General features: G+C 43.0%; 1 protein-coding gene across 1 annotated transcript in view; it reads left to right on the forward strand.

Moving 5' to 3' along the window:
• The window catches only part of GATA6 (GATA binding protein 6), a 29,170-nt gene extending 10,213 nt beyond the window's left edge, over positions 1 to 18,957 (forward strand). The window contains exons 4-7 of the mRNA XM_068563349.1: positions 1,094 to 1,219; positions 2,367 to 2,454; positions 2,547 to 2,650; positions 18,790 to 18,957. Coding sequence (XP_068419450.1) covers positions 1,094 to 1,219; positions 2,367 to 2,454; positions 2,547 to 2,650; positions 18,790 to 18,957 — 486 coding nt within the window. The remainder of the gene's footprint in view (positions 1 to 1,093; positions 1,220 to 2,366; positions 2,455 to 2,546; positions 2,651 to 18,789) is intronic.
• Positions 18,958 to 22,192: the final 3,235 nt, after the last annotated feature.

The following is a 22,192-nucleotide window of genomic DNA, read 5'->3' on the forward strand; positions in this document are numbered from 1 at the left end:
AATTCACGCAATAGGCGGTCATGATGATAATTAATGAGATGTATTAAAATATATTTCTTGCCAAAATTTTTGTACATTTTCCAAAATCCATTTCTGTGAATATATATAGACCCTTCTGCAGTTTCTGGCTTATTCCTCTGCACAGATCTGAGAAATAGATTGATATCTCAGTTTTCAGGTGAAGCAGAGACTCCCCAAAGCCACTTAACATGTTGGCAGGCGGTTTGTGACTGCATTTCTTTCTTTTTTTTTAAAAATAAATTTATTTATTTTATTTATTTATTTTTGGCCGCATTGGGTCTTTGTTGCTGCAGGCGGGCTTTCTCTAGTTTTGGTGAGCGGGGGCTACTCTTCGTCTCGGGGCGCGGGCTTCTCATTGCGGCGGCTTCTCTTGTTGCAGAGCACGTTCTCTGGGCACGCGGGCTTCAGTAGCTGTGGCACGCGGGCTCAGTAGCTGTGGTTCACGGGCTCTAGAGCACAGGCTTAGTACTTGTGGCGCACGGGCTTAGTTGCTCCCCGGCATGTGAGATCTTCCCGGACCAGGGATTGAACCCGTGTCCCCTTCGCTGGCGGGCGGATGCTTAACCACCGTGCCACCAGGGAAGTCCCCTAGAACATCTTTTAAAAACAGAAAAAATCTAGAAGTTTCTCCTCAATGAACAATTTCCTCATTTGGGACCAGGTCTGCCAGAGCCTCTGACAAGACACACAGATAGAAAACATTTCTTGTCCAGGAAGCTTGGTTTCCCTTGTGCGAGCGGAATTCCAGAGGAGGGGGCACAGAGAAACTCATTTCTTTACTCTTGTGTCTCAGCCCTCTGACAACAGTGAGTGCAGGCATTGGCCAGCATTGTGACGGCTTTAATCTATGCTCGTGGGCTGGAGCAAATCAATCTTATGTATTGGATGGAGCACACTTTGGTCCAGGAAGGTCAACCTAATTACACGTCAAGGTTTTTTTCTCAAGGGACCTCTTATTTGTAATAACCAGGTACATGCTTGTTGATGGCAGGGACGTGATGCATTGATGTATGTAGCATATGCATAAAAATCACTTATATGTGTACACTTACTTTCTTGTGCTGCTTTCTAGCCTTCCTCCCGCCGGCTTGGATTGTCCTGTGCCAACTGTCACACCACAACCACCACTTTGTGGCGCAGAAACGCCGAGGGTGAACCTGTGTGCAATGCTTGTGGACTCTACATGAAACTCCATGGGGTGAGCCACCTACTCTGCTCATGTGTATACACGTTCAGTGTCTTGTTTGTACATAGTTTCAGTTAAAAAAATCAGCAAAGGAGAGGGCATAAAAGTGAAAAATCTGATTTTCTATATGTACCTCTGTGACTCGAGGGTCCTGTTAATTATAATAGAAACTTTTATCTTACTAGTAAGAAACAAAAAATACTGCCAATTAAACTGTCACACAAATCCATAGTGAGACATCCCAATTTTAGAAATACTAAAATGTGGGAAAGTGCGTTTTAGAATTGATAAGATGGTAGTAAGCTTTAAAAAAAAAGCTGTAAAGTCGAAGTATAGTTGATTTATAATGTTCTTGTTAGTTTCAGGTGTACAGCACAGTGATTCAGTGATACATATGTGTGTGTATAATATATATATTATATACGTATAATATACATGTATTCTTTTTCAGATTCTTTTCCCTCATAGGTTATTACAAAATATCGAGTATAGTTCCCTGTGCTATACAGTAGGTCCTTGTTGGTTATCTATTTTGTATATAGTAGTGTGTATATGTTAAAAAACTGTACACTTAAAGAGAAAAAAAAGCGTGGAACCAACTAGAAATTCACACTAACTAGTTTATACCTTAAAAAATGCGAATGCAATCAAATACATTTATACTATACAAAAGAGGAATAGCTATATTTGATAGCTATAGTTAGATTCTACATTTTAAGGATAGCACAAGATACATATGTCAGTTTTAAAAAGAAAATTATCCTTGGTGCATGTAAGGAGAAGAATACATGATCTCTTTGAAATAAAAATATTTATTTTTATTGTACGTATTCAGTGTTTTTACACTGAATGTATTCAGTGTTTTTACTCTGTAATTGAAGTTGTTTAAAACAATAACCATTAAGTTGAAGGAGTAAGTTCTCCCTGGCAAATCACCCTCCCTGTTTTTTTTTCTGGAGGAATCTCTGCATTTGATGGGGAAAGTGTAGTCTTTGTGCAGTTCGAATCTACGAAGTGTGTGCAAAAATTGGATTGACATTTATGCCAAGTTCTTTTAAATGAGGGCTTTCAGTACTGAGGTTGTGTCTTTAGTTAGTTTGGTTTTTCTTCAATATAATATTTATTATTAAACTCATGGCCTATGTGAACAATTTTTTAGGTGCCTCGACCGCTTGCTATGAAAAAAGAGGGAATTCAAACGAGGAAACGAAAACCTAAGAACATAAATAAGTCAAAAGCTTGCTCTGGTAAATATAACAAAATACTATTTGACTGTCAAGTATTTGCCAAACTTAGCAGAGTATATGTATATTTATGACGTTAATTTTGACTGTTGCAGGTAATAGCAATAATTCTGTTCCCATGACTCCAACTTCCACCTCTTCTAACTCAGATGACTGCAGCAAAAATACTTCCCCTACGACACAACCGACAGCCTCAGGGGTAAGTGGTAAAACAGTATAGACTCCTTCTAGGCTAGTGGGTTGCCCTCCCGGTATATTATCTCAAATTTTATCTTATCTGGTAGTACAATAATCTAAACCAACAGTTCAGTTTTGTTAGCTGATACCTGAGAATAGTTTTTAGAGGAAATTACATTTAAATGTCAACAAAATGACAAACTTAAGTACTTTACAAACCTCTTAATTAAGATCTACATCATTTTTTTGTGGTTAAATTAACCCAAGTAAAGGCAAGAAGTTTTGGTTTGAAGTGCTTTAAATTGTTTTATTTCCAGGTTTTTATCTGAGTTTATATATGTATGTATATGTATATACATTTCTAATGTATATACGTGTATTATGTATTTCTAATGTAGATCAGGAAAAGTACCAGCTCAGTGGTTTTATATATCCCAGTGCCCATGGCATTTAAATTGCTTTTGCTTATCTTATCAACTCCAGCCTTCTTTCTTCTCTTCCTTCTTTACATTAAAAAAAAAAAATCATCCACCCAAAGCAAAGCTCATCACAATTAGTCATGTGATGTGCTGCTGTATTCGCTGATGTTCACCTAACAGTCCTCTGCTGGGCTGGGCAGCCTTGCCATCTTCTAATGCACCTTGATTGTACCCAGGCTTATTTCAGCCTGGTGATCAGCCTGTGAGCAGTTCGGTTTGTGCGTGATTCGCGCCTCTGAGGACAAGGGTGCCTGGGTCTTTGTGAAGATCACAGACTTCGTTTCAGTAAAGCTGTAATTGAAACTCAGTTTTTCTCAAATGAAGAGCACTTTCCCACCCTAGCGTCTCCCAAATTTACCTGGAATGCCCTTTTAAAATGACCGGGCCGCACCCTGGTCCTCAGCGATCCAGGGCCCGACCTGGGCGGCAGCATTTCACAGCCCCGGGTGAGGATTACACTGAGACTGGTTTAGGACGAAACATTAGCATTAAAATTCCTACTTAGTAATTCTTTTCTACATTTAATTTTGCTTTATTTGGGGTACTTTGAAATACTACAGATTCCTGGGCTCCACCCTGGATTTTCTGAGTCAGCGTCTCTGGGGGTGGGGCTTGGAAATTTGTGTTTTTGAACAATCGCCACAGGTGAAATTGAAACTACTGCCCTCGAGGTGTCTTTGAACCAGGAACCACGGAGCTGGTATTTTTACTGGCTTAAACAAACAAAAATTAAACATTAAAAAAAAGTTGTTAACTGCTTAAAAGTATATTTGATATTTTTCTTTGACTCCTCCAATTCAAACTCTTTTGGACTCTTTTTCTTTAATGAACAAGAAGTTTGTTCAGAGTTTCCAAAGGGAAAAAGCCTTTTTGCTGTTTTTGTTTGTTGCAGACACATGTTCTTAAAGAACGTTTCTAGCCTTTATAAAGGTGAACTCTGGTGAATGACTTTTTTTACAGGAGGGTAAGATGTAACTTCAAGGGTCTAAAGTGGTAAATAGAAGTTGTGAGGAAATGAAAAGGTCAATATTATTTTAAAATATCCTTTATTGTGCCCTAAGTCCTCAGAAGCAATTACGCAGCTTAAATCAGGCGAAGGGATGTCCTGGTTTTCTGAAGCGTTGAGGGATCAGCTAGGGTTTCAGCCTCAGTATCTGTCTCCTGGCTAAAAAGTGGATTGCTGCCAGCTCCAACTCACTTTTGTTGGCACTACAGTCCAAGCTTAGTGTGGCAAAAGCTAAATTTGAATGATAAGTGGCACAGAAATAGAGATATTTGCCCAACAATGGGCTTTGGAACCTTAGTGGGCGGAGTCTGTTTTGCCCTTGTGGTTTTGTGATGTAAAATTTCAAAATTGGCTATTTGCAAGACCAATCAATTTTGCCCTCCAGGGGAGGAACAGTGCAAAGGCGGTGACAGAGTCAGGCCCAGGCTTGTCTGGAAGAAGGACCTTGGGAGTCCAGCAGCTTGTCCCACGGCAGCTTTGGTGTCCCTGCATCTGTCTCTCACTTGGGACCCAGCATGCCAGGGGCGGCTCGTCGGCCAGTGCCTTCGGATGAAAGGCTCCGTTTTCTGCCGGAGGCCAGGAGGCAAAGCAATTTTAGTATTAAAATATTTTAAAAAGTACTTTAGAGATTGGGGGAGTTGGAGAGCAGTTCCTTACAAGGTCTTTCGCTGCACGCTCCCCATCACTCCCGGAGCCCGGGCAGCCTCTGTGGGAACCAGCGGTGTGAGCTGCAGACCAGGGGGTGGGCAGTTCTCCGAGCCCAGGTGGCCTCAGAAATGCTTCCTGACAGCTTTTCCCGAAGCTGGTGGGGTGAGGTCAGGGCTTGGCGGGGGAGGGGAGGGTGGGGGGGAAGGATTGCCCATCATCCCCTCCTCCCTCCAGGGACCCGCCCTTCCTGGCCTGGGCTGGCACTGGGCTCGTGGGTTTTCTCCGGATGGCCAGCCCATCACGGAGTCTCCCAGCATCGGTGCCTTCCTGATGTGGGTGTTGTTGACTGCCCGGCAAAAGCCAGTAGACTGGCTGCCTTGGGAAACTCTCCCCTCCAAGGATAATTGTAGCAGACTCAGTGGTTTCCCCAGGAGTGCCAGTGTGTGTCCGTTGGTCCCTGGACACTTTTCAGACCCTCCTGGGCCGGCTGGTTCTTCGTGCGCGTGGCTAGCGTGGCAGCGGCGGTGCCCTGAAGAGCCTGCTGGAGCCGTTATCTGTGAGCAACTGGCAGAAGCATTTGTGAAAGGCGTCCGTGTTGACAAAGAAGTGACATTTTCCCATTTTGGTCCCAGTTTATCACGTTGGAGGGCAGCTGGCATTGTGAATGACTGCTTTATAGGATTTTGTGAGCGCTGTAGGTGAGGGGGATGTTATTATATCCACACAGCAAGGTTGGGTCCTTCTTCGGCTTGGCGTTTAAAACCTCCAATGATGATGGGTCTGCCCCGTGGATCTCCAGCGGCCCCTGTGACTGACGGGGTGGAAATGAGTCATGCAGGGTTGTCCTCGTTTAATAGGGACAGCCAAGCTACAAAACAAAGGACAATCGTAGGCATACTCCCAGTGGAACAAGGAAACGGGCCACAAGCTCTACTTAGAGACGTAAATGGCAACACACCTGCTCCTCCACCTTTCCTTAATGACTGTGATTTAAAGCACAGAGACCGTTGCAGAGACCGTATGAGACTTGCTGTTTTAATTCCCCTCTGAGAAGTCAGCTGTAGGAGATCACCAGAAGGCATTCCTAGAGGACTTCTTTTAAGTTCTGACGGCCCTGCATGTGGGCATATTCAGTGGTGGTACTATCGTGCCCTGGCACCTGAGCAAGCCTGGCTGGAGCTGAGTATTCTGGAGCACACGAAAATCATTTTTGCACTGCTCTGAAGTCTCATTTTGTTGACTTTGTGGCATGTCTTAGCTTTCTGTACGTGTTGCTCCTTTGTGTTTTAACTAGACCTCTGTCTCATTTCTTCTGATGGTCGTCAGGTTGCTGACCATGCTCCCTTATGACTCAGTTTCTCTGTTGCAGGCTGTGCAGGTGTGGTGTGTAAGTTTTGGAGGTGGAGGGAGGGCAGTTTGTCTCCTGTATGAGAACAGGAAGACCCGTTGCTGCTGCCGGGCAGCCTGGTATTAAAATAGCCCCTGTCTTGTTCCTTTGGAATTCTTTTTTTAAATTATTGCAATAAATGATTTATTTGCTTTCATTTATATAATATTTACTATTCATTAGACCTTATTATTTTTCATTTTTCTTTTCCTTATTTTCTCTGTATTTAAAATTTTTTTTAAATTATTTATTTTTGGGGGCCTTGCCATGTGGCATGTGGGATCTTCCCCGACCAGGGGTCGAACCCGTGACCCCCTGCGTTCGGAGCGAGGAGTCCTAACCACTCGACCACCAGGGAAGTCCTATCAGAATTTTATAATCAGTTTCTTGTATGGAATTCTTTGTGTTTGTTAAGAAATGTGTTGAACTTAATTTTTGATACAGTTGATTAATTTTGTGACTTTTGAACTTAAAGATGAATTTCCTCCCAATGTTTTTTTTTTTTTTTCATTCAGTCTGAAATCTTCTTTATCTGTAGATTTACTGAAAAATGTTTATTTAGTTGACCTAAACAGACGTCAGATTTTCTTTGGCATTTATAGGCTCTGTGGATTGTAAGAATATTTAAATTTTTCATTGAATTCCATTTATTGACTGATGTTTTATGTTTGTTGTTATTAGGAGGCAAATATGGTAACATTCTATTTCAGCAGTTCCCAAATAAGATTTAATAAGTAGTCTCTATATATTCTATCCCTCTTAGGACTTGTAACTGAAAATTTGTAAAACTGGGGAGGATACTTTACATATATACACACATATATAAAATGCGTATGTATATTGTATATATGTATGTAACATATAATATACAAAAACTTTATAATTCATCCCCCAATTTATAAAGTTATCTCTTAATTTTCTTTGGGACAGGAAGGATTAATTTGATAAAGTGAGCAATAAGACAATGGCTGAGGATAAAAAAATCACTGAACATATTTTGCCTGCCTAAAAGTAGTTCTGTAGATAATTATTTAACAAAAATTAAAGCCTACTTAAGTTTATATTAAAACTGCAAATATAATGTTGAAGTCATCATTAAACATATAATGTTGAAATAAATGGAGATGAACTCCATCTGACTAGCCCTTGCTTTATGGTCATTGTTCCATTTAAGAAGCATTGTGCTACGGGATGCCCTGTTTTCAGTGTAGTAAAACAAGGTCCTGGACATCAGATTGTTGGTAACGTGGTGGTCGTGGTGGGGACACGTGTGTGTAGACAAATCTTCCTGCTGGTCAGATTTGAAAGTGTTTTAAATGAGCAACAAAGTTGGGAGTCGAAAGTAGGGAGCCGTGAATTCTGACCGCAGGGTTGGAAATGGCTTCTCAGAGGAGAGGAAGTTAGAATTAGTTGTGTAGGATTTTTTGCGGGGGAAATATCGGGATAGCGGTTTCCAGGAAGAAGAAGAGCATGGTAACTATGATGCTTCAGGGACATAGTTTTAGGAATTCAGTGTGGCTGGAGTGTACGGTATAAAAAGCCAAAGGCAGGAGCTGAGATGGATAAATTAGGTGGAAGGCAGATATTTAAAACTGTTTCAGGTCAATTTTAAGTCAGCCTTAAGTAGGGTCCACACTATGTTCATTTCTAAACGATGGACTTTCTCTAACACCCACTGTGGTGTTTCTGTCCAAAAATGTGTTGTTATACTCCAACAATGAAAACATCCTTAACTGGGCACATTTTGATAATTGATGGAAACAAATGCTAGCATGCCTGTTTGTACATTTTACAAGCAGGGTTTCCTTTCACAATTAATAAGGAAAACTACCCCCTTGGAGCTGGTGATGTGTCCTGACCTGAGGGGCTCCTTGGGGCAAGATGGTTTCAGGGTGGCTGCCAGGTGACCCTTCCAAATGGAGATGTGTTAAGGATGGTGTGTCTAAGTGTAATTCGTTTCCTCACTTTGTGGTTTGTTGTTGGTGACAGACAGCTTCCACAGAGAGAGGGGCAGGCATCCTTAGACTGAGACAAGGACCACATCTCAGATTCCTCTGCTGGCTGGTTCTCTGCCTTTGGGTGGGCCTTGCCCATGTTTGGTCAGTTTCTCAGTGTTGAATAGGTGTCTTCATTCCTGCCTCATTTATCCTTCTGGGACGCTCTATGCCTAGCGGGACCCATTTCCCTACTGCAGTCAGTCCTAGGTAATAGCTTTATTCAATGACCTTGTCAGAAGTAATACCTCTGAGCTGCATGGTGCTAAATCTCATGCTAGAAGTGGTTTGAAAGAGTTAAGTGCTTAAGTGCTCCCGAAGCTGAGGGGCAGTGATTTAGGGACTGACATTTGTTGGGATATCTGGATGTCTTTATAAGGCCTTCTGAAGAAAGGTTAGGTACTTGGCAGGTTAATATTTTATATTCTTTGTATAGATTTTATTTTATATGTTAATATTTGCATCCTGTGATGAAAATTGGAAAACATTGCTTGAGTCACGTAGCTTATTTCTTTATTAGCAAGTTTATATTGCACTGTCTTTTTCTTTGAGTAGCTGAATCACTTTGGATTTACTTGACACTATGATTGGTCACAAAATAATAACTTCTATTATTATTAACTATTTCTGTAGTAGTTAAATACTTGAAAGGAGCATTCATGAAGGACCTACATACAGTATGAGTTGCTTTCACGCAGGGGAACTTGAGTGTGAAGAAGAGAAGATTCAAGAGGCTGCTGGAGTGGGGACCAAAGTTCCTGCTTAACTCTTTTTTTTTTTTAAATACATTTATTTCTTTGCTTATTTATTTATTTTTGGCTGTATTGGGTCTTCGTTGCTGAATGCGGGTTTTCTCTAGTTGCGGCGAGCGGGGGCTACTCTTCGTTGCGGTGTGCGGGCTTATCTTGTTGTGGAGCACGGGCTCTAGGTGCACGGGCTTCAGTAGTTGGGGCACGCGGGCTCAGTAGTTGTGGCGCACGGGCCCAGTTGCTCCGCGGCATGTGGGATCTTCCCAGACCAGGGCTCGAACCTGCGTCCCCTGCATTGGAAGGTGGATTCCTAACCACTGCGCCACCAGGGAAGTCCCCCTGCTTAACTCTTACCTTGAATGTTCCATGCTCGCCTTTAGGGTACTTGAGAGCCAGGCCTTAGTGGATTAATTACCGTATGGTTGCTTTGGGGGAGTTTCCTCTCTTTCTCGTACTTTCTCATAAGATTGTGGATGTAGGAAGGCAGGAAACTAGCTTCTGTCAAGTACCTTTTAAGTGCCAGATGTTTTATGTACCCTTTCTCTTTTATTCCCAATTATCACTGTACAAATGAAGTGTTTTTATTTACATTTTCCATTTGGGGGAGTGAGACCCAGTAATAGGCCCAAGGTTATCAGATTAAGAGGCAGGGCTTGGGTTTGGACGCAGGTCTGGCAGAGGCAGAGTCAGTGTTTTTACTCCTGTGGCATACTGGATTAATATGCGATAGTATATGTGCTGCTGAAGCTTTCAGAGAGAAGAAATAACATGTTCTTAAAGAAATCTGACTAATTTTGGTTAGTAACTTCAGCATCAAGTACAGCTAGGAAAATAGCACTAGGGAAGTGATTTTTCTCATGACCAAATACACAAGGCACATTGTATAAATTTTCTTGTTAAACATTATACTTATCAACATAACGTATTATACTTCTAAGGCTTTGTTAGTTGGGTGACAGAAAAAATAATAAGTAGTAAAATTTACTGTTGTTGATGTGCATGTGATGGTAAAAAGTCTCCCTTAAAATATGAAATACTTTAAGATCGTGGTATTAAAATCCTTCTGATGGTGTGATTTAAACCCATACACAGTGAGTGCCAAGTTAGTTGGAACTTTCAGAATGTCCAAATTGCCTTCAATTTAATTTTTACAAAATCATTAAAAAAGCATTTCTTAAGAGGCAAGTGTCCATTTCCCCCCCAGAGTTTATAGTCCAAGATACTTTTTTCTAAATGAATAAAAAGAGTTAAAAAGGCATTAATCTCCCACGAGGGTCGGCGAGAGAGTTGCACTTAGGTATTATTATTGCCTCATTTATAAACCAGGATCCGGAGTGACTCCGTAAGGTCATAAGACAAGCCCGCGTTGCAGCCGGGGCTGGAGCCGATGTCTCCCACCTCTCCCAGGGAGTTGGCAGTCATCACAGTTATTAATATCCCACTCGCCACTTGCTGCTAGCCATGAACATAAATATTTTGTTGGCATTTTATCTTCACGCTCCTTACGTGCCAGGCTCCCTTTCTTTTCTTCTTTCACAGACCCTTCTAATAACTCACTCACGTTCCTGTCTGACCACATTGGCCTTCGCCGTGAAAGTCACACGTCACCCTGGCAGGGAATGTGAAAGCATGTGGAGTTTGCATACTTTCACTTTGATCTGAAGGCCTTTTCTAGACTTCCCTCTTTTTTTTTTTTTTTTTTCTTGTGTGCGTGTGCGCGTGCGTGTGTCATGGGGAGGATGGTGATTAGAAATACATTTACTACATTAATATGACAATGTCCCTGTATGTATATTAGGAAACAGTAAAACTGTATTGCTCTTTAAATAGTTTATAACATATATGTCCACCCAGTTTATCACAGGACTGTGGTTTGTTTAATAACTGACTCATTATCACAATCTGAAAGGCAGAATACCAGGTAAAGAATAAGTGTGGGCTGCCTTTTCATATGGCCTCAAGTGAGAAGACTTCATCTCAGAACACAGCTTTTCTTTGCGGATTACAGATGCTTTGCAGTTTTTTTTTTCCCCCTGCCTCTATAAGAATATACAAAAATTGTCACAAAACATGAAATAATGTTACGGAAAACACGGCCAAATTTAAGAAATCTGGCTTAGGATACTCTGAAATGTTATTGTTAAATGAATCTTCGAAGAAAATGAATTCCTTTACTGGAACAAAAAGTAATTTATTATGCGTTTCGTGGGTGTCTGCCAAAAGAGTTACTAGCAATATGAAGATCTAATGGATATGAAATAAATACAATCTGTTAACTCTGTTTAGACCTATTTGTTAATTTTCTCTGAAACTTTAATAATTAAAAAAAGCATCTCCAAAGATAGGTGTTGACATATGTGATCATTCGTGATTCAGCTCCCTATCATATCAGGGCCAGTACTCAAAAGAGTTTGTGAGCCAGAGCAAAAAGAAATTATTTTATTGACCTCAGATTTTAAGAAAGCTTTGAACAAATAACAGGTATTGATTTCAATGTCATGTTGGAGTCTTCTGAGTGAACAATTCCAAGTCATTATCTGATGATATTTAAATGATAATTTACTTGGTGTACTGCCCCTTTTGGTAAAGTTGTTAGCGTGGCATGGTTTCACCAGAGCTGGTGCACACGCTCCAGAATCATATTTTTATCCTATTAAACACGAAATACTTTTAATTTAAAGCTCTCATTATGTTTAGTCCCTTGATTCATGGTGAAGCCTGAATACGGTCTGAAGTTTATCCTGGGGGTTCACGGATTAGCAGCTGGAAGGAAGCAGTCAGGCAACCAAGCGCTAGCTCCAGCTCTGTGTGTGACTATAGCGAACTGCCAAGGTTTTCCTCCTTCTACTAAAGGGGAAGAGTAATTCCTACCATCTGGTCCTTAGGAGTGTAGTGTAGCATAAGTGGGAGATGCCTGCAGACCACTTTGAAGCTCAAGAAGAATAGCACTATTTAAATGTGACCTTGGAAGTTAATAGCGATGTGCTTTATTTGCATGGCATTTTTTTCATCCCAAGACATTAGACATAAATGTCATTCCCTTTCTTAATGGGGGGAATTTAGAGATGTAAAGCTATTGTGTTAACAAAGCAACCATGTTTAGATACTTGTATTTCCCTGATAGCAACAATTTTTCATTCGTTATGATTCTTAGCACTTTCATAATGCCTTCTTGTAAATGCTGCTTGGTTCTTGGACCGTGGTCTGCTTTGTCTAGTAGATATGGCCAGAGGAAGATGCTCATCTAAGCTCCTAAAAAGCCAGTCTTTAATAAGATCATAATCCACCAGGTTTTAAATCTTACCTCTGGATCTTTTACCACTGAATTTGACTAGAATAAAGCCATCCATTTTGATTCATTTCCGAAGATAAACTTTTTCTTTAGTAGGCCAATGACTTCAAGTTGTGGGACAAACCCTTCTTCTTGCAATTTATATTTGTACGTCAGTGTTTTACCGATAATCCCAGAGTGCTTATAAACTTGGGGCCATGCCTTTCTTTATCACAACATGCTTGCTGTGTGTATGTACGGATGCATAAAACAGTTTGCTTCTTTGTCCAGAGTAGAGTGTGTGTAGAATAATTCTTTCCCTCCTTGAAAAGAGCAGCATCCTGGCTATGGATATAACCCTGCCAGCTCAGGCCCAGAAGGGGCACGAGGGGTCAAGGGGACAGCCAGTGAGCTCTCCTCAGTAAGGAATTTGTTTGCTAAATTACAAAAAAATAAACTATTCTGCTAAACACTGAGTTGGGTCATCGGCTGAGGTGACCGTGACTCTCTCTTCTTGAGCTTTATTGAGCCGTTGCGGGAGACTTAGAGGGTTTTGTTGTGATTGATGGTTTTCACATGTCCTGGTGGAGACAGAACCCGTGTGTGTTTGTGTATCTTCCTAGTGTTACCTCCTCAACTGTTGGGTCACTTTTGTGTCTGGTCCTGTTCCCTCCATCCAAACTGAAATGACCTTGGTTTTTAGAGTGGAAGTTAAGGTTTATCTGAAAGTATTTCTCCTTTGTCAGGAACTTAGACTTAGTTTTTAATTTTTCTTTTGAGGAAGGATGCTATCAAACACCACAGAGTCTAACCTAGAGGTGAGAGAAGAGAGCTTTGGCAGTGAGGGGCGGCTGGCTTCCCCTCACACAAGGAAAAGCTGTAACCACAACTTGCTTAGATGTGTAGGAAGGACAGACCAGAGGCCATGGAAGCTGACAGCCCGAATCCAAACTGAGGAGGCAGTGTGATCATCTTCAAAATCCTGTGCTCTGGGAATGATCACTCACCCCCCCAGCCTGCCGGGGGTGCCGAGGTTTGTTTCTCCAGATTGTGAGGCGGCATTAGGAGAGATTATAGCATGGCAGGCAGACAGAGCACACCCCAGCCGACTCCTTTTTGGTTTTCTTCCTCAAAAATGAAATTCATGTTTATAGTTCACAAGCCAGAGAGCCTGTGTAATTCTTCTGGAAAGGCTGTGTCCTTTAAGGGTTCCCTTTGCTCTGACGTGTCACCTTTCCAGAGCTGCTTGGTGGGTATCGTGGAAGGCTGTCTCTGGGCCTGCCTGTAATGGGATGTGACAAGTAAAGGAAAAGAAAGAACTGGCATGGTTGGTGAGCCCCGTGTGAGCCAGACACGGCTGGGCATCGGCTAGAGGAGCTCATCAAGTCAGAAATCCTTGACTTCTAGATACGTGTCCGAAAATGAGCGAAGGCTTATTTTCACAGCAGAACAATCTGGGTGATCCAAAGATCACTGTGCTGCCTCACGGGCCAGTGGAGACTTTCCACGTCCAGGTCTGCAGCCGCGACTTGTCCCTGAAGTCATTTATTCCTTTAGGAGGGGGGCGTCCGGCCAGTTGCTGTGGGTCCCCCACCTGACCCGGCCTGCTTGCGGTGCTAAGCCCGGCCTGGGTCGGTGCTGATAACACAGTCTTTCAACAGGAAGTGCCTCCATTTTCAGTCGTCAGTGGGAGGGTGGAGGCCGATAAGCTGGGAGTGATAACACAGAACAGATTTCTGCCCCACCCTCGTCTTGCACTTTGATCAGAGAAAGAGCCAGGACCTCGCCTGTCGGAGCTGCCTCCCAAAGAAGGAAGGATGGCTCGGCTGTGGGCGTTCGGCCCACTCTCCTCTGCTGTTGTTCAGGAACTTTCGGGCGATTAGGCTGGTTTAGGTTAGTGACGTGCCTGCTTTGGCTGTGTTGAGATGTCTGCGATCTGATCCTTTCAGGGATTTAAGTAGACGTGGGAAAACCTTAACCAATTGGCATTTATATTGGTGTGTGTGTGTGTGTGTGTGTGTATGTGTGTGTGTGTGTGTGTATGTGTGTGTGTGTGTGTACTGGGTCCAGGGTCCTAATAAGCTATCTCTGATTTTTCTCCCCCAGATTGAATTGATTCTTGAGAGGTAGCTCTTGAATATCCCCAATGAAGGGAAGGCACTTAAGATGACAATGTGACAAGCCAGGTTTCTTAAGGAGAGTTGTGCTAATTCTAGTCTTCTTCTGCTGTTAGAATGCCAGTTTCAAGAGCTCAGGTTATACTGATGCACCCATCTGTGTACTGTGTTTGGTGTTTTCACGTACCTGGAACTGTGTTTCACACGTGCATGGCTGGCTGGGTTCCAGCCTATGCCAGGTGGCTCAGAGGTGACCTCAGGGGTGCACGGGGGCCCATCTGATCCTCCCTCCACTCTGATTCCCCCCTGTTTTTCATGCTGCGTTATGACTGTCCAGGCTGGCTCATTTCTCAAGTACTGGTGCCTCATGTATCTGTTCCTCTCCGCCAGAGTTAGACTGCAGTAAACCACTCAATTAAAATATTCAAAAGGAAGGTATAGATGGCTAACTGGTTGGGCCCTCTCAGGTGGTCCCTAGTCTCCCACCCCCCCACTGGGTTCTCTTGAAATACTTTTGCATGCACATCGGTAAGTTGTAATTATGACCCAGTTAGAATTTCTATCCTGCTGTTTTTCACTTAACATTGCATTACAGGATTTTTTCCATTTTGTTACATGATCTTATTATTTTTAATAATTGCATAATAGTTCATGAAGCAGATATCCCTTCGTTCCCAAACCATCCTCATATTATGAGACATTATATTATTTCCATGGTTTCCACTATTATAAGTAACCCTGCAATGGATGTCTTCCTGTGGGGAGCCTTTCCATCCCTTTGAATTGTTTCCTTGTAATCCATTTCCAGAAGTGAAATTACAGAGCTAAGTAGGGTATAAAGTTCTTGATGGCTTTGCTAACTACCTTCTAAGGCGTGCGCCAGAGTATAACCCCGCCAGCCAGGGATGAGGGGGCTGGCGTTATCCATCCCATCTGATCTCATCATGATGATCTCATTAGGCATTGTGACATGAAATTTCAAGTTATTTTTTACTGAGGTACGACTGACATAGAAAAAAACGCTGTGTATTGCAGCATTCCATGTTTAAATAGTATATCCCCATTTAAAAATAAGATTCTCAAACCTTGGGCACAAGTACTTGTTTTATTTTTTTCTGACAAACTCAGATGTTGCCTTTGATTTCAAACAAGCTGATATTTTTTTCAGGAGCTCATCACTCACGTAATTTGGGGCTTGCCTGCCATACAGCTTAACATTTTTGTCTGAACAGAGAAGACAATAGGTATTTCAACAGTAGCTTTTGGGACTGTTGTTCAGGTGTAAGACTAATATTCAGGGTATTAAGGTTTCTTTTATGCGGCTTATTTGAAAAAGGGCCGATGAGCCTTTTTTTTTTAAAATTTTTATTTATTTATTTTTATTTATTTATGGCTGTGTTGGGTCTTCGTTTCTGTGCGAGGGCTTTCTCTAGTTGCGGCAAGTGGGGGCCACTCTTCATCGCGGTGCGCGGGCCTCTCATTATCCTGGCCTCTCTTGTTGCGGAGCACGGGCTCCAGACGCGCAGGCTCAGTAATTGTGGCTCACGGGCCTAGTTGCTCCGCGGCACGTGGGATCTTCCCAGACCAGGACTCGAACCCGTGTCCCCTGCATTGGCAGACGGATTCTCAACCACTGCGCCACCAGGGAAGCCCCCCGATGAGCCTTTTGAAGGGCTGCAGGAGCACCTTGCTTTCTCTCTGCGCAGAGCTGTCAATGATGATTAGAATAAGGTCACGGTTGAGGTGGTTTTCACTTAGCTCTGGCTGAGTTCATAGGACTGCTCCCGCCCAGTGATGGCGGCACCTTGCCTGGTGAAGGATGACATTGGGGAGATTCAGTTAGGTCCACGCTCCTTCACTACAATAACAAAATTCTCATAGTATCAATAGCATATACGTATGTAGCCTTGACTATTGTCAGACACTTTCACGAGGGCTTTACGTACACTAATTTAATTCTTTTGCAGCAACCTTCTGACATATGTGCCTCTTTATTTCCATTTTCTAGGTGAGGAAACTGAGGCACAGAAAGTTCTAGGTCAGACCCTCTAGTTTGTCTCTCCCACAGAATCTTTTCTGACTCATTGCTTAATATCCTTCCCTTTCAGCTGTCTTGTCTTGTGAACAGACCTCTCCACATCCTGCACGCTTCCAATTTTGAACACCCTTTCCTCACCCACAACAATAGCTTCCCTTCATGGAATGTTTAACATGGCAAGGCATTCTGACGCGCCTGCACACATTAGCTCACTTAATCATCACAAACATACTTGAGGTAGGGGCAGTTTCCCGAGGAGGGAGCTCAGGAGGTGGGTGGCTGAAGCAGGGTAGGATTTGAAAGTCCAAGCTGGTCCCACCGTGCAGGCTGCCTGCGGCTGTCCCCGGGCATCCTTTCCCCTCTGCGATTCCTTCTCTGACCTCTTGTTCCACCTCCCTGTCTCAGACACTCATAAACTCACGATAACTGTTGAGTGGTCTTACTTTCGAGTGCGTGCGTGTCCTAGTTCCCCACACAACCTGGGAATGACTGTCTCTCGGCCCCAGGGCCGAGGTGCCCTGCTCATGTTTCTTGTTGCGACTTGTGGTGACAGCAGACCCCTCTGCTGTCTCAGCATTTCTGGCCATTTGGGGTGGGCTGCTTCCTGGGCCAGTCCAGGCACCCCCTCCATTTCAGAAAATAGCACTTGCTGTGGTGGAGTCAGATTTAGTCAGATAAATGCAAATGTGCCTTTTGGGGGAATAGGTAGATAATACCAAGCTGGGTATGACATTAGTCATTTATAAGGGAGCTCACTCTTTCTACTAGTTGTATGATAGCTCTTTTCTAAAATGAAGACTCTTTTTGTAATTGAATATCATCCTTTTGTGTATTTCTTTGGGGGTTAAATCTGGATCTATGTTGAGTTTGCTTATAGCCGAGGTTCTGAGCTAAAAGTCATCACCGTATTTGTACGTGTAACTAAATCCATAGCTTTAGTTTGTTTGACAGGATTATTTCATCTATTTCACAAGAATCTATTTTAAATTTTAGACATCTCAGTGAGTTTGTGAAATTTGCTTTTTTAGGCACCCAAAGCCCTTGGTTTACATCTTTAAGTCTGTATGATTTAAAAAGAAGTTTGGGGGCAGGGGGAGGGATTATTGTTGCTGGATTTGCACAAACCTCCGTTTTTGCTAGGAAAGGGAAGGATTCGTTACCTGTGGAGGGGCCACACTTGGTCTGTCCAGCTGGGAGGGAATTGGGATGGGCGGACAGGGAGTTCCATGGTCAGGCCTCCCGAAATCCTACCTCTCAGTCCCATAGAGTTATTGTGAGGATCAGAGAGAAAACCAGATCTTCTCCGGGAGAGGGTAGGACCACGCTGACTACTAGGCCCCTGAGTGGAGCCACGGAGGGTCTGCGACCCTTCCATTCAGTTCGCTCAGTGTCTGGTGCCCTGTATTTCTCTGAAGTGGATGTAACATCAACTTGGCCAGACAGATGGATGTTTCAGGATTTAATGGGATTGTGAATGTAGAAAAGGAATGCTTTGAAAAGTACAAGATGTTCTACCTGTGTTAAAAAACAAGTATCCAGTAGTTTATGGAATGGAACCCTGAAAGCTCAGAAGAAATAATGGGCTTCAGAGCTTTTAGAAGGAAAGAAAGCATGATTCACAAGTATGTGATTATGGCTAGACTTAAAAGAAAAAAAAGTCAAATGCAACTGTTTTCTCAAACCATAGTCTAAACATGATTTTAGTTATTTTGGTTCGATTTTACTAAATTATATCATGTTTGCTATTTGGCTTTTCTTATTTGGATGGAAGGAAGGAATGAAACAAGAGAAAGGTGACCTTTTGCTTCAAGAAATAATTGCCACGATCGTGACAGATATAGGATGTTAGCATTTTCTTTATCACATGGTCTGCTTCAAACATGGCCTGTGCTTCTTGGGAAGAATTAAATCCTGTGTATGCATGGGTTAATTTTCCATGAAGTCAGTGCTCAAAAATTTCATTTATCAGGTCTTGCTGAACTGTGTATCTTTCCTTCTCAGACTTTGATAGAACTGCTAAGCCTCGTGGTTCTGCTGTGTGTGTGTGTGTGCGCGCGTGTGTACGCGCAGTGCTCTGCCTTTTCTCTTTTGCAGTGATTAGATTGTGTGGGCATCCTTAAGGCCTGTTGACCTACGTGGTGTGGTTTGTTTCACTGTCGGAGATCTGAGCGTTTGGCACTTTTTACAAATAGGCCACCTCCAGCTCCCCTTCTCTACCTGCGTCCGGCTGCTCATCTTGCCTGGTGGTTCCTGCCACGAGTTAATGACGTGAATAGGACGCTGTTTCTAAGAGCAGGAATCACCAGAGTTAGGTCAAGGGCACCGTACCGCCCAGTGAGCAGCTCTGCCAGCTGTGCTACCGTCTCACTTGTCCCCGAATGTTTACCTAGCAGGGACCAGCTGCCTGACAATTTATTGGTAACTGTCTCTCCCCTTCTCTCTCTCCTTCCCTCTGTCCCCGTCTTCCATCAGGCAGGCGCCTCGGTGATGTCTGGAGCAGGGGAGAGCGCTAATCCCGAGAACAGCGAGCTCAAGTACTCAGGTCAAGATGGGCTGTACATCGGCGTCAGCCTGGCCTCGCCGGCCGAAGTCACGTCGTCGGTGAGACAGGATTCCTGGTGTGCCCTGGCCCTGGCCTGAGCGGCCGCGGGGAACAGGAGGAGGACACGGCTGGGGCCCGCGGGACCGCCTTCATGATCTTCTTGGCAAGCAGTCCGGACTGGGCTGAGGATGCTGATTGGACATCTTCCTCTGACACAGGATTTCCGTGCCTTTATTTGAAAGAGATGTATCGCCCGCGAGGCTTGCTCAGCCTTTACCACCCCGGCCCTGTCTTGAAGACCCAGGGAGAAGATGGACCGCCTCGGGAGAAGGGCCGGAGCAGCTCACGGCCTCCCCAGCCACGGCCACTTCCGGGGTCGGCCAGGGGATCTGATGTCCAGTGTGCCACTTCCAGAAACCTGGGCTAGGAACCGGGGCCTTGCCTGCTAAGGAATATTGAGAGAGATTTTTAAACAAAAGTTTTATGTGTATTGCCCCAATTCATGTGCGTCTTCTGATCGGTTTTGGTTATTCCAGAATTTCTTCATACCTTTTCCGCCCCCAGATTTCACATGCGTTCGTGGAGAAGACCATTCGTTTGGTACACGCCTCTGGAGGCTGGGTCGGTTCTTGAGGTCTCCTGTCAAAAATATCACTCGGTTTGCAGGACTGCATCGTAACTGTAACATACACTGTGACTGACGTTTCTCTAAGTTCATATTGTGTGACTGACCTGAAGTCAGTCTGAATTTGTAAACAGGGTAGCAAACAAAAGATATTTTTCTTCCATGTATACAATAATTTTTTTTTAAAAGTGCAATTTGCGTTGCAGCAATCAGTGTTAAATCATTTGCATAAGATTTAACAACATTTTTTTATAATGAATGTAAACATTTTAACTTAATGGTACTTAAATAATTTAAAAGAAAAAATGTAAACTTAGACATTCTTATGCTTCTTTTACAACTACATCCCATTTCTATATTTCCAATTGTGAAAAGAGAAATATTTCAAGAACAAATCTTCTCTCAGGTAAATTGCCTTATCCATTTGTTAAGAATTTTTGTACAAGAACACCAATATCTCCCCTTTATTTTACTGTGGAATATGTGCTGGAAAAATGGCAACAAAACTTTACTACCTAACAGATAACATTTGTAAATACTCTAGGCGTCTGTACACACTATGATGCGGTCTCTGTAGTGTGACTAACCCACAGGCAGGTTGGTTTACGTTAATTTTTTTAAAAATGGGATGTCATATGGAAACCTATTTCACCAGAGTTTTAAAAATAAAAAGGGTATTGTTTTGTCTTCTGTACAGTGAATTCCTTCCCTTATAGTTTCATTTTGATACTGTATGTGGCTATAGCTATTCATATAAAGAAAGTGCATGTGATGTTTGCAAATTGCCTTACGGCCTTCTTTTCAATGAATTGTCCTTTTGGAGCTGTTTTGTACCTTGGTTCATTTGAAGTTGGCACATGGAGTCAAGTTATCAACTTTCAACTTGCATTGGGGACAACTTTATAAGTGAAAAGGACCCAGTATTATAAGACATTATCTGTGATTATAAGCATTCTGTTTAGGATCAATCCTTAAAAACATTTAAAAAGGCCAGAGTTTCTTTTCCTCTGAATGAAAAATACTCTGTGGCCCAGAAACAGAATGATTTCCTTTCTAGTTCCTCCCTTTTACAAAGTGCTGTGATATCTCAAAAGCTCATCTGAAGTTAAAGTCTTTACACTCAGCGGAAGATATAAAATGATTTGAACAGCCCCTGTGTTTTTTCTGTGTTGCTGCCTGGATTTCAGGAAATCAGGAGGCTGTTTCACAACACAAAATGATGGCATTTCATTTTGGCTCCCTAACTGTGGCTCATTTTTCATGTACTGATTACAGCGGTCTATGGCGTCCAGTCTGAATCAGGAGAAGGGAAGTCTTCCTTTGTGGTGGGGTGGTGCTGGAAGCCAGACTCAGGCCTGGGATGTGTGTGTGTGTGCGTGTGTGTCTGGGGAAGTCGGGGAAGCTCGCTTGTACCCTGACACCCTATGGTGGGCTGGGACAGTGGTTAAGAGAGCAGGGTCTGGAGTCAGACCACGAGGTTTCAAGTCCGTACTCTCTGTGACCTTGGGCAAGTTACCCAGCTCTCATTTTCCTCATCCGTAAAATAAGGCATATAACTCATGAGATTAAGTGAGATAATCCATGTGAAGTGCCCAGCATGGTGCCTGGCACGTAGCCAGCACTAAGTGTTAACTTGACTTTGAAGGAGGGTGGCGTGAGCTCTTAGCACATGGGTGTTTGGATGTCTGACTCCATGTGGAGTATCTGAAGTTTATGGCCTGTGAGAGTCTGATCTCCCTTGGCTTACCTGCACTTTTGAACAAACCTGGGGAGAATGAAATGAGGGATCCCCACCAGCCCAGGTAGTGGCAGAGATGGTTGCTTCAGAGATACTAGTCTGAGTTTGGCAGATTGTTTTACAGAACAGGGATGGTCTAACAGCAGAAGGAAATTACCCCCACTGACTCATTTTTCCCCCCTTCCTCTTCTTACGGTTCTCATTACTTTGAGTGCTTTCTGGTGGGTTGGGAGATGTTAGAGTTAATATGTTTTGATTGGAAAATGAATTTTTCTTATTGGGTCTTCCAAAGGATCTTTTTTTTTTTGGGGGGGGCTGGTCTCAAACAATCCTAAGATGCCATTAGGTTCTAAAGTGCCTCTTCTTTTTTTTTTTTTTTGAACACAAAGTGGAAGGAATTTGTGAAATAAATTACAAGGGACAGAAAGAGGGGGAGAGGGCTTCTTGTGGCCTGTCCTAACACAATGAACTCCACTAACCTGGGCCTTTTCAATAACTTGTTTACCTGTAATTGTATAAAGCATAAGTTTGATAATTTTTTCCAAATACACAATTTCAGCACTCCTCCCCCAAAGTATAACATACAAAAAAACAAGTTATTTCTCACTAGGGAGTACATTTAAATAGAGGTCCAGTCTGGATCTTGGCTTAAAGGCTCCTCAGACCCATTACTGTGCATTGCAGAATTTATGTCCTCTGTCAGCCCTGGCTGATTTTAGGTCATCTTACATAAGTGAGGGCTCTGTCTGGGGTCTCTCCTCAGGGTCACTTCGTGTTGTTTCCCGGTGCCTATGGGAGGGTCAGGAAAGCAGAGGGAACCATTCATTTTCCCCTGCAAATAAATTAACTTCTTGCTCATGGGAAATGTTTTCCCCAGTCCTTGGAAATTTGATGTAATTTCAGATTGTAGATAAATTTTGCTGCTGGGAGGGCAATACAGCAAGTCTTTGGCTCTGCCAGGTTCCAGGCT

This window comes from Eschrichtius robustus, chromosome 14 (genome assembly GCF_028021215.1).
Source record: "Eschrichtius robustus isolate mEscRob2 chromosome 14, mEscRob2.pri, whole genome shotgun sequence".
Taxonomy (NCBI): domain Eukaryota; kingdom Metazoa; phylum Chordata; class Mammalia; order Artiodactyla; family Eschrichtiidae; genus Eschrichtius; species Eschrichtius robustus.